General features: G+C 39.4%; 1 protein-coding gene across 6 annotated transcripts in view; it reads left to right on the plus strand.

The window, feature by feature from the left end:
• The first annotated feature begins 748 nt into the window (after positions 1–748).
• The window catches only part of LOC140476282 (centrosomal protein of 170 kDa protein B-like), a 91,130-nt gene continuing 78,506 nt past the window's right edge, over positions 749–13,372 (plus strand). For 3 of the 6 annotated variants that reach the window (XM_072568644.1, XM_072568645.1, XM_072568650.1), the window contains exons 1-4: positions 2,829–2,913; positions 3,725–3,868; positions 11,177–11,266; positions 11,907–11,985. In XM_072568644.1, coding sequence (XP_072424745.1) covers positions 2,893–2,913; positions 3,725–3,868; positions 11,177–11,266; positions 11,907–11,985 — 334 coding nt within the window. In that variant the 5' untranslated portion in view covers positions 2,829–2,892. The other 3 variants (XM_072568649.1, XM_072568647.1, XM_072568646.1) reach the window with 3 other exon arrangements.

Raw genomic sequence — 13,372 nt, forward strand, 5'->3', positions numbered from 1 at the left:
TTTGATGTGGGTGGGCCCAGTTTCAGGGGAAATTACGTTTAAAGCAGAGTGAAGATGGCAGGAATTCAACTTTATGTTTATAATACTTTACGCTAGAATTTTCCGCACTTTTGTGTTTGCACAGGTTCAGTCTATTGTGCTAATAAGCTCCGTATAAACTAACGGAAACTCCAGTCCTCCTCTCTTAATTATAGCTTCCAATGATTTCCCCACAGATAAACTGTAATTTCCTTTTCTTTCCCTCCCTCTCTTTCGCATTTCTTTACCGATTGACTTAAGTGTGGAGGGGGGAATTACGGGAAAATGTTGTTTCAAAGTATCTGGAATAAGTAGTTTTAAAGTAAACCTACAGGGTGCAAAATTGCGAAATTCTGCTTCCAACGGGGAGGCTTCAAGGGGAGTTTTTGTTCGAGTCTTGAATGAGAATATTGGCACCTGTCTCTCAGTGACGAATGCCGCTCCCTTCTAAATGCACAGCAGGGTGGAACATCATGACCTCACCACATGGAAACTAGTTACATAATAAATAATTCCTCGGCTACTTCTGACGAGCAATTCTAAAACAATGAATAAAAATTGGGTTTGAGGCACAGGTAAGTGTATCCGTTTGCAACACCTAACTTACGTGGCGGAATATATTTGCCACACTGCTGCTCACTTCAGTGAATAAGTTGGAATTTCTTCCGCTTTAAGGTCACGTCGGTTTGCTTGAATCTGCTCCAGAACAGACATCTGTCCCTGAACCAGCACTTCCTCTCGCTAGGCATACCACTGATTGCAGAGTAACTCATGACGCCCAGAACTATGGCAAAAGTTTATTTGTCACGGCATTCTCCAGTTGTGGTTTCAGAGTAATAATATATATTATTTTCATTTTGGAAACATGATTTCAGGGTAGGGTTTATTTTAAGACAGCCAGCGTGCTCTGCCAACAACACGCGTTTGTTCAATTTTTTTTGTATGAGACGCCTCGCGTCCCATGCTCTGGAGAAAGTTGTGGAATTATCATTGTATTACACAGGCCTAAGGTAGGATTTCATATTGGGGGATAATAGAGAAAAAATCGTTATATCAATCTTGTAATCTGATACTTTTAAATTAAGGCTAGTTAAGTGATTCTGTTTCTGCTATTAGAATTTGACAATGTTCACTTACTGTTCAAACGACTCACTTCGGACATAAAGCAAATTAGTATTAACAGGGATTTTGTCACCGTTGGTAACTTTTTACTGATACACACACACACACACTCTGTCGTGAATAAAGGATATGCTGGTTATTAAAAACGAAGAACCATATCCCCATTTAGTTTGGTCGATAGCTGTGGACTGGGTATAAGCCAGACACCGATGTAATAAGACACTAAGACTTGGAGCTCTAAAGCAGAAAAACAAGTCGAACTGGTAGTTTTCATTTACCGAATGCACTCAATGGATAGTAGGATATATGTTACAAAGCAAGAGTGCAGTCTTTCTCCAGGTCAGAGAAAATATATAATAGTTGTTCAACATGTTCGTGTTATGATTTCCGACAAACAAGACAACTCTAATCCGTTTATTATAACAACACTTTCACCTTCTCAGAGGCTGTTGGGTTTGATGCCTGTTTTAGTATTTGCAGATCTCCACCGTTGACTTTGGTTAGAGTTTTATATCTGATATTATTCACTGTCTTGGGGGGAGAGAGAGAGAGGGCGGGAGTGGGAATATAAACAGTTGGGGATTGATGTGAATGTCTCGCCACGGTACCATCCGCCGCCAAACAATGCAGGTACCATTGGGACAGACCTCCTTTCATTCCTGACTGTAAACATTGGGCAGGCCAACAGTGTTCTCGGGACCGGTCGCCACACTGTATCTGCCCGAGGTGTTAATCAGCATAACCATGTATCCACACTGGCTGCAGGGCAAAGTCCAACGACAAATGAGCACAGCATCTTACCCGGCACTGTGCTGTACGAGATCAGACTGAGGCAATGCTTTGTACGTCTACGTGTTGTGGTGTCTCAGATTTCCCTGGTGCTCCCTGCATCTTGCACAGCAGGTAAATCGCCATGGTTGAGGGCTGCGGCACCATCAGGGGCTGAGGGAGGGCTTGGCTGACTGTGCACCGCCTCCCTCTCTCCCTCCAGCCTGTGAGGGACTGCACACCCCGGCTGCTGGAGTCAGGTGCTGCCGAGTAGGGGCCGGCTGCTACACTGGGAGCTCCCGGGCCGTGGCTGATGTGGCACCGCGGTCTCTCCTTCCGACAGGGCGGTAGCAGGGAGCGGCTCATCTCCGAGCGAAGGTGGGAGCTGGGGGGAAGGGGGAAAAAAACCCGGCCTCTATTCCCCGGGCCGGGCCGCTCGCAATCGGTTCCCTTCCCGGGGGCTCGGCCCTGTCAAGCTGCTCATTGTGGAGGGTGGCTGGAAGAGCCGGCTCCCGGCCTTGGGGCTGGGTCCCCACAGCGGCAGCAGCAGCATCACCTGTCCGCCCCCGCGGCTGTCTGCGAGGGAGAGCCGGGTTTGGCCTGGCTAAAGCGGTGTCCCTCGTCCCGGTGCTGCTACTCCTTGTTATTGTGTAAAAGGCCATTGCTTGTTTTGTTCGTGCATTGAATTGTTTCCATATTCAGTGACCGAGAAGGCCAACTAGAGAATCAGAATTGCAGGGTTATGCTGCAGTTTGTCAGGAGGATCTGGCTTTTCTTTTTGTATTTTTGAAACGCCCAGATCTTAGATTTATATATATAATATATATATATATATATATACACACACATTAATGTATTAAAAGAAACATTGATATAGCTATCTCGCGAGAGTTATATTTGCTGGGCTATCTTTCATACATTTTATAGGTTTATCCAGCAGATATCTCCTGTTTAATATTGATTTCAACATAAAAAGCCATATACATGGAGGATGCATCCAGTGAGGTATTTCTCAATTCTTGTTTGCAGCTTACTTTTCAATTTCACTTATATATAAAAACACCTAAATCAACCTGAACAAGTTATTTTTAAAAATCATGCAAAGTATGTGTATATAAAAAAGCAAATATCCGTATTACATTTTCATCGGCGTTTTGAATAAATTAATAATTCAGCTGCAGTTTTCCATCTGATTGGGCTGATTTTCTTTTAGTTCCATGTGGCAAATAATTGAAAGAAAATCTGGGTGGGAACTGAAGAGATCGACCTACTTTCATGTCATGAACACAGTGATTGCAAATGCTGCCCACAAATGCCCCAAAACTCTGACCACATCAGCTATTGGCAAAAAGTATTTAAAAATTGACCACGAAAAGCACATGGAAAACACATGCAATAGAAAAATCTGAATGATTTCAAGACAGTAATGGTGCGCCTCAAAACCCTAATGCCTGATGGGAATGCTCTGTGCTGTGTGTAATCATTCCAAGAAATCGAATGTTATACAATTCTGGTTACATTTATATAACTGTTTCAATTGGAAATCCGATGTTAGGAACAAACAATTCTTTCAAATTTGTTTTTAGAGTTTCAAGAGTGTTTTATAATTATAGAATGTTATTATTTTAACCTGCACATTTAACACTGACAAGTCTAAGTAATAGAAAATATTGAACAAGAATAAGTTCCTGATGTTTATTACTTCTGTATTTCAAAGGGACAGTAATTTCTTCTTTCGCCTTAATTATTTTATAAACATAACTGAAAGAAAGCAAATTACTAAGAATGATCTGTTGTATTTTTCTCTTTTGTTTAGAATGTTAAGTTGTGGAAATTAAGTCCTAAGACACTAAGAATGAGTGTGACATCTTGGTTTCTGGTGAGCAGTTGTGGCTCTCGCCACCGACTCCCGAAAGAGATGATTTTTGTTGGACGTGAAGATTGTGAATTAATGCTTCAGGTAAATAATACAAATAATCTGCAGAGAGAGAGTGTTGTACGGTCACTCAAAATATGACAATTGTTTAGAAATAATGAACATTATTTAAGAGGTTATTTTCTGCAATGACCAATTTTTGGATTTTACTGTGCTACTCACTGACCAGTGCACAGACTGGATGGAGACCTGCTTTCATGAATTCTGCAAAGAGGTGCCTCCACGTGTTTATCCTCCCTTAGCACTCTTTTGTTTCCCACTTCTTTTATCAGTTTTGGAAAATAGTTTGTGAAGCTTATAGATTTACTTATAAAACACAGAACTTTAACTTTGTAGCTTTGAGGGATAGGATCTATTTATATTTAGAAAAGAATGGGCTTATCAGTGATAGGCAACATGGTTTTGTGTTGGGGAGATCATAACTTAATAAAGTTCTTTGAGGAAGTGACCAAGTTGATAGATGAAGGAAGGGCTGTTGATGTCATATACATGGACTTTAGTAAGGCATTTGATAAGGTTCCCCATGGTAAACTAATAGAGAAAGTGAAGTCACATGGTGTGCAGGATGTTCTAGCGAGGTGGATAAAGAACTGGTTGAGCAACAGGAGACAGACAGTAGTAATTGAAGGGAGTTTCATGAAATGGAGAAAGGTGACCAGTGGTGTTCCACAGGGGTCAGTGTTGGGGCCACTGTTGTTTGTGATATACATCAATGATCTGGAAGAGGGCACTGTTGGTATGATCACCACGAAGATTGGTGGAGTAGCAGAAAGCATAAGGGTCTGTCAATGAATACAGGGGAACATAGATAGATTGGAGAGTTGGGCAGAAAAGTGGCAGGTGGAGTTCAATCCAGACAAATGTGAGGTGATGCATTTAGGCAAGTCTAATTCAAGAGCGAATTATACAATGAACGGAAGAGCCTTGGGGAAAGTTGATAGGCAGAGAGATCTGGGAGTGCAGATCCATTATACCCTGAAGGTTGCTACACAGCTGGATAGAGTGGTCAAGAAGACATATAGTATGCTTGCCTTCATCGGATGGGGTATTGAGTATAAGAGCTGGCAAGTCATGTTAAAGTTGTACAAGACATTGATTCGGTTGCATTTAGAATATGGTGTACAGTTCTGGTCGCCACATTACCAAAAGGATGTGGATGCTTTGGAGAGGGTGCAGAGAAGGTTTACGAGGATGTTGCCTGGTATGGAAGGTACTAGCTATGAAGAGAAGTTGAGTAGGTTAGGTTTATTTTCATTAGAGAAAAGGAGATTGAGGGGGGACCTGATTGAGGTTTACAAAACCATGAAGGGTATAGACAGGTTAGATAAAGGTAAGCTTTTTACCAGGGTGAAGGATTCAATAACAAGAGGCCATGCTTTCAAGGTGAAAGGTGAAAAGTTTAAGGGGGATACACGTGGCAAATACTTTACACAGAGGGTGGTGGGCGTCTGGAACATGTTGTCAGCAGAAGTGGTAGAGGAAGGTACGGTAGATTCATTTAAGATGCGTCTGGACAGATGCATGAGTAGGTGGGGAGCAGAGGGATTCAGATGCTTGGAATTGGGTGACAGGTTTAGATAGTAGATTTGGATCAGCTCAGGCTTGGAGGGCCGAAGGGCCTGTTCCTGGGCTGTAAATTTTCTTTGTTTCTTTGTTTATATTGCACACTGTAGCCATCAATAGAATCAGGATGCTGAGATAGGATGGCTGGATAATATTTTCATACATTTGGCAGAACCTGTGACTATGGTTTGAAGTCAGTAAATACAATATGATATCTTTAACTCTTACAATTGTTTTTAATTGACAGAAAAGTTCAAGCAGTCAGAAGAGGTCAATGCTAGGTTAACTTTGCACATCAGAGTGAGGCCTGTGCTTTACCTAAAGCAAAATTGTTGCCTAAACTTGCTCGACTGGCTTAATGTAACAGGACTATCTGACCTCCCTTCAGATATGGGAGGAGTCTTTCGGTTCACTTCTGTGTCAACTATTGGCAGCAAGAAGTGCCCATGTCAAACATTGGATACCACAAAGGTTATGGGGCCTGACAGTATTTGAGCAGTAGTACTGAAAACTTGTGCTCTAGAAATTGCTGTGCCCTTAGCCAAGCTGTACGTGTACAGCAACAACATATTATCTACCTGAAAATATGGAAAATTGCCTAGGTGTGTCCTGTACACACAAAGCAGGTCAAATTCAACCCAATCGATTACTACCATTAGTCTGCTATCCATCATCGAGCAACTAATAGGAGGTGTCATCAAAAGTGCTATCGAGCAGCACTTGATAACCTGCTCACTGATGCTCTGTTTGGGCTCCACCAGGCCCAACAGCTCTGACATCATTATAGCCTTGGTTCAAACGTGGACAAAAGAGCTGAACTCCAGAGAGAATGTGAAACTGACTGCCCCAACATCAAAGTAGCATTTAACATTGTTTGGCGAAATGAGGTTCGATTGGAATTATGTGTGGTGGGCGGGGGGGGAAGGGAAGATCTTTGTTGCTTCAAGCAAAAAGGAAGATGATTGTGATTGTTGGAGGTCAGTCATTCCAGCTATAGGACACCTCTGCTGGAGCTCCTTAATGACGTATCCTAGACCCAGTCACCTTCAGCTGCTTCATCAATGACCTGCCCTCAGTTATAAGGCCAGAAGTGGGAATGTTCACCAATAATTGCACAATGTTCAGCATCATTCCTCAGATGCTGAAACAGTCCATATTCAAATGTATCAAGACCTGGAAAATACAAAAGTTTGGTCAGATAAATTACAAATAATTGAGCCATATAAGTCAGACAAGGCCATCTCTGACTAGGGAGAATTTAACCACCATCCTTTGACATATACTGACAGTGCTATTGCTAAATACCCCACTGTTGACATCTGGGAGACATCATTGACCAGTAATTGAACTGGACTAGCTAAATACATACAGTGGCAACAGGAGCAGGATAGAGGCTAGAATCTGTAGTTAGTATGCGCCACCTAACTCCACAAAGCCGCGATCACCATTTGCAAGGCATAAATCAAGAGCCAAAAATTCCACTTGCTTCAATGATTCCACTTGCTACAACACTCAAGAAGCTGACGTCACCCAAGGCAAAGTAGCCAGTGCCACTATCTTCGAGCTCCTTAGATAGCACCTTTTCAAACCCATGATGACTACCATCAAGAAAGGCAAGGGCAGTACACATGTGGGAATACTACCACCTGCAAGTTCCTTTCCAAGCCACACTCCCCTTCAGTGTCACTGGGTCAAAATCTTACTACTTTTTGATTAGCATTGTGGGTATACCTACATTAAATGGGCTGCAGTGGTTCAAGAAAGCAGCTCACCACAGTCTTCTCAATGGCAACCAGGGGTCGGCAATCAATTCTGGACCAGCCAGTGACACACACATCCCATGAATGAATTAAAAAAAAATACGGGGAGGATAAAAGGGATAGTCCAACAATGTATATCACATGGCCAGAATCCATTTACCTATTTTAAAGCAGGAATGTTCTGATATCTAGTCAGAATCACTCTTTACTTTGTAAGGAATGTGTACCATGTAGAGTATAGTTTTGTGTTCCTTTAAGCAGATGTAGTTGCTCTGAATTCTTGTAACACATTGGAAGCACTGTACGATCAGTATGTTCTTTGAAAGAGGCAGCTGAAGCAATGTTTTGTTTTATCTGTAACAGAGAGCATCGCACAAAAAAGGTAGACTCTGTGAATTATGAGTAATCTTTGAACATTGTCTTAGTTTTTTTTTACAACTTTCATTTCTATGGACTGTTGAGACCTTTGAAAAATTCTGTGTCCAGTCCAGTATGGGTGTGTCACATGCATACGTGTTGTCTTACCTTTTATACAAAGAAACTTAGAAAAAGAACATACTGTATATGCTAATTGTTTCCATAGTTTCAGAGAAATCTCCTAGCAATGAAGACCTAAAACATAAATAACTTGATGTTAGGAGCTACCTTTTATTTGTTTAAATAAAATCTGACCCACTGATCGGGCTTAGTGATCAAAGGCACAAAAGCTGCCCATAGTGATCTTAGATGGGCACAAACAGTTCCACACAATTGTGCAACAGAGTATTATATGTTACATGATATAATGCTGAAATCCCCATTCAATAACACTCTCCAGTTCAGCATAAACAAGATGTTTACGGTTTTATGTTGCAAATGTGCAGTAATTTATTGTAAACCAAACAAGTTAGAGCAGTCAAAAGTGTACTATCAAGTAATGGCAAAAAGTTTTTTTTAAAAAAAAGTGGACTATATATTTCCAAATACAGAAAATGCTGGAAATCACAGCACATCAGGCAGTATCATTGGAAAACGGATGCTACCTGACACAGTGTGACATCCAGCATTATTTGTTTATAGTACAGATTCTAGCATCTGCAGTAATTTGCTCCAGGATTTTTTATTAGTAGTGTTCAGTGAGTGCTGGGATGGAATCTGTGCTAAGAATATAGATTGTTCTACTTATGGATTCAGCCTCAGGAGCATTTTTTTTCATCACCATTTTATTTCTCACATCAGCCATTCTGTAATCTCTGCATGAGATTGCTACCTTTTTGCAGTTGAGGCTTCCTTTAGAAACTGGATTGATATTGCCCAGTTTTGAATTGTAGCAAATTTTTTTCAGGCATCAAAGGAAGGCTTTAGATTTTAATCCCATTAGTTTGGGTTGAGTTTACTTTGTGGTCCCAGTCCTAAATGTCGTTTTTATGTGCAGATGAGTTCTTAAGCCCACTAACTGATATAAGTTAATGGTTAATTAAAATACATCCAAAATACTAAGTGATCGTTTAAACATATGCTTGAATAAAGACATTAAAGTTCTAGACTCTACCACAGATTTTAACTGCTAGAGGTTTCTTTATTCCTGTACCAAGCACATGCTAGAATGTTTGTTCCATATTTCTTAGAAGTTTGAGACTACAAATATTTTAGTATGCTTACAAATTTATTTCTCAAAATTACAGAAGTACCATAAGATAGTGATGCAAAACTTGGCATCAGTAAGGGAATGTTCGGTAGAGTTGAATTCTAAGTACATGACTTTGGAAATGAGAAAACTATATCACCCCATATGGACCAAGTGTAAATCCAGTTCTGAGGAAGGGTCACTCGACCCAAAACATTAATACTGATTTTTCTTTTCCTCCACAGATGCTGCCAGACCTGCTGAGCTTTTCCAGCAAGTTCTGTTTTTATTTCTGATTTCCAGCATCCACATTTCTTTTGGTTTTTACTTAAATTTAGTTCAGTTTATCAAACATTTTAATGTTTTGTTGCAACGTTCAGAAATTATTTTGGTTTATATACATCTTTTGTGTCCGCCTGTCATTTGAGTTCTGGTGACAAGCTCACTGAACACTACTATCATAGCAGACTAAGTCATTTTTCTGTTACTTGTTCTGTTGAGGGGATCACACTGAGAACAATTCCAATTGCTAACCCTTTTACAGTGAAAAATTGTACCAAGAGATGTCTATACCTTAGTGGTATAGTGGTAGTTCATTTAGCACAGCCAAGAAATCTGAAATTCTCAGAAAATCAGAAGCATGCAAGGCTATAAGGCCAAGTGCTGGAAAATGAGGTTAGTATAGTTAGGTGTTTGTTTTTATCAATGTGGCAAAGGGCTTTTTCTGTGTTGCAGACCTCTGACTCTAAATCTTGAGTCTGACTGCAGAATTATTAGGAGACCCATGGAAGTCAACTTGTAGTTCTTGAGTTTTACCTAATGTAATATAATTTGTGTGATTGAACCATGACTATAGCATATTCGGGTGTTGGTTAGCTACTTGATAAACTTAGCACAACTCATTTAATTGAAAGTAGGAATTCCCATCTAGACTGAGAAAGCAGGAATTTCTACCCCAGCATGTCTAACATTTAGTGGATGTTTGCAAAGCTTTAAAGGGTCAAGATTTCTTTAAACTGCAATGTCTGAATTGAGGCCAGACTTGATAAATATACTTTTTCCTATTGCAAATTGCGATTTTTAGCTATCAATAAATTTGGTACAACCTATTGTAGCTGTCAATAGGTATAATTTGAGTTTTATCCCAATCCAATGTAGAAAAACTTGACTGAATCATTTTAGTTTTGAATGAACAAATATATTAAGAGTACTAAGCTTTATGCTAGAAAATGTTCAGGATAATTTTGTGCTTGTTTTTGTATTCTGAAATTGCCTACAGAAAACATTGTTGAATTTTATGTTGCATTCTCTTGCTCCCTTTTAATTGCTGGTCATTATTTGAGTATTTCTCATTGCACTTGCCATGTACATGAGTAATTGCATTATTGTGATGAGATCAGGTGGGAAGAGGTGAATCAGTTTCCCTCATTTTACCTTTCTCAATTGCTTAAAACAAACATTTACTATTTTTAGTGCATGGTATTATCTTTCTCCAGTTTTAAACTGATTTTTACTGTACCAGTAAATAGTTAATTATAAGTTTTGTTTTTGACTTGGAAAAGAGCAGGTTTTATTACCTGCCAGGCTGGAGAGAAAAACAATGAAAGCTCAATTTCAAGTGTATGACAAATATGCACAGGGCCACACAAAAGGGGATAGTGTTCAATACAAAAGGAAAGTAAAGGAATGTACACCTTAGAACTTGAAACTAGATCAGGATTTTTGAATAGCCGTGGCTAAAAACGGTTTTGAAGAAGGCTATGAATCCAAAATGTCAGCTAAGTTTTTTTTCTACACAAGTTATTTGAACTGAGAGTTTAGTATTGTGCTGGAATGTAAATGATAAGTATAGGTTTTGCAACCTTAGTTTTTCAGAACTTGCTGACACAACCAGTGACCTTTTGATATTTTGAGTTGAATCTCCTCCTTATTAGCTGGTTTCCATATTGGACATAACATTGCATCTTGGGCTGGCTTTAAAACATTATAAATTTGGACTGAATTTGATTTGCAGTTATAAAAAGAAAAAGTGTAATTTCTGGAGCTAAAATATACTAACCGACCGTTCAACTTGAAAGGGAAAGTAATGATTGATATTACAGATTTTGAAAGCTAACGTTTATCATTTTCTCTAAGATACTGATTGGCCTCATACAATTTTTTTTATTTTGGTTAGATTGATCTTCAGATGTGTAAATAGAACAATTGGTTATTAGGGTAACTAATGGTACGTGGTGTTAACCAGCAACTGTACAACAAATAGGAGTTACACACATCATGTACTTTTTTTTGGTCATGAATATTTCTAATCCAAGAGAAGTAGCTATGTTAGACTGGAACCAATTGGCACAATGTTGAAGGCTTCTTCTGAACATCTTAGAATTCATTATATTGTTTTCCTAGTCTCGCAGTGTAGACAAGCAGCATGCAGTAATCAACTATGACACAGCTACAGATGAACACCGGGTAAAGGATCTTGGAAGTCTGAATGGGGTATGTAGCAAAACAATTAAGCTTCTGTTTTACCCTGTTTACACATGCATAGATTTTGTTAATACGGTTCATTGGATTCGAAAAATGTTTCATTTAGCGAGATGTGTGTGTCGGTGCAGTGGTAATGTCACTGGACTCATAATCCAGAAACCGAGGCTAATATTCTTGGAACACCAGTTTGAATCCCACCATGGTAGATGATGAAATTTGAATTTAAAAGAAAAAAACCTGGAATTAAAAGCTAGTCTAATGGCAAACTTGTCACTACTGTTTGTCATGAAAACCGACATGGTTCAGACCTTATCTGGTCTGATCAACCTGTGACTCCAGATTCATGGCAATGTGATTGACTCTTTTCTGCCCTTGAACATTTGGGATGGACAATAAATTCTGGCTTAGGTAACAACAACCCCATCCTATGGCAATTTTTAAAAAAATGTACTTCTAAAACCATCTATTGTTAATTCAGAAACCACCATAATATGATTCTAAATTAATATATAAAAGAAGTAATTTTAAAAATGGAATTTTAAAAATATAATTCTTTGTTTAACTGAGCAGATTGCAAGTGGCTTATTTTTGAGTGTAAAACCTTTGAATTTAAACACTTACAATTTGTATCTGCATTCTATTTCCACAGACATTTGTGAATGATGTGAGGATTCCTGACCAGATGTACATAACTCTAAAAGTGAATGACACTATTCGTTTTGGATATGATATCCTTTCATTTTAACCTTATTGATCTGTTTGAAGCCTTTGGTTATAATTATTGTATGTCTTTTTAACTTTTATAAATTAACTCTACTAAATGTTTGAAGTTGCACATGAAAAGAAGCAGTATAAGATGTCATTTAATGGAGAAAACACCAAGTGTTTCATATTAGGTATCATTCTTTGCTGTGAAATTTATTGATCTGTACAGTGTTTTAGGATGATTGGAGGACATTCTTGTATTCAATTCTAAATGAGTATATTTTATGTGTATTGTATTTTTTGAGTTTATTGTTTTCTTTTTCATAATGTCTTTGCCTTAAACATATTGGTAATTTTACATGTGACTAATCTGGAAGCGCCATACTTATGCAAGAGCGTGTAACTAAGTATCTGACGGGGAAATCTTGTCATTGATTATTTGCAAGTAGAACTATTTTTGATTATATTACTGCCAATGTCATTCATTTCAGGTTTGTTCTGTTTTCTGTTTGCAATGATAGCTACACAACTTATGTAATCGCAAGGCTGTTTTTGACCCAAAATTGAGAGAACGTACTTGGAAATTCGGCCCTCCTATTTACAAAATGTGAAAACTAAAGGTGAACTATGTTCTCTTCTTTGCAACAATTTGATCACAAAAGCATTGGCTGGCCTTAAAACAGTCCCGAGTAAGAATATCAATGAAATTATCAGTCTGGCTCTAATGCAACGAGGGATACATTGACTTCCAAGAGATCAATTGTGTTAGGAGATTCTGTAGTCAGAGGTAGAGACAGACGTTTCTGTGGTCAGCAGAGAAAAAGCTGAATGGTGTGTAATTTCCGTGGTGCCAGGATCAAGGATGTCTCCGAGACGGTGCAGAATGTTCTCAAGGGGGAGAGGGGCCAGCAAGGGGTCATTGTCCGCATTGGAACCAACGATATAGGAAGGGAAAAGGTTGAGATTCTGAAGGGTGATTACAGAGAGTTAGGCAGAAATTTAAAAAGGAGGTCCTCAAGGGTAGTAATATCTGGATTACTCCCAGTGCTACAAGCTAGTGAGGGCAGGAATAGGTGGATTGAGCAGATGAAAGCATGGCTGGGGAGCTGGTGTATGGGAGAAGGATTCGCATTTTTGGATCATTGGAATCTCTTTTGGGGTAGAAGTGACCTGTACAAGAAAGACAGATTGCACCTAAATTGGAATGGGATTAATATACTGGCAGGGAGATTTGCTAGAACTGCTTGGGAGGATTTAAACTAGTAAGGTGTGGGGGGGGGGGGGGGGGGGGGGGGGGAAGAGGCGGGGGGGGGGTGTGGAGAGAGAGGGTTGGGACCCAGGGAGATAGTGAGGAAAGAGATCGATCTGAGACGGGTACAGCTGAGAACAGAAGTGAGTGAAACAGTCAGG

The sequence above is a fragment of the Chiloscyllium punctatum genome, chromosome 4, assembly GCF_047496795.1.
Source record: "Chiloscyllium punctatum isolate Juve2018m chromosome 4, sChiPun1.3, whole genome shotgun sequence".
Lineage (NCBI taxonomy): Eukaryota > Metazoa > Chordata > Chondrichthyes > Orectolobiformes > Hemiscylliidae > Chiloscyllium > Chiloscyllium punctatum.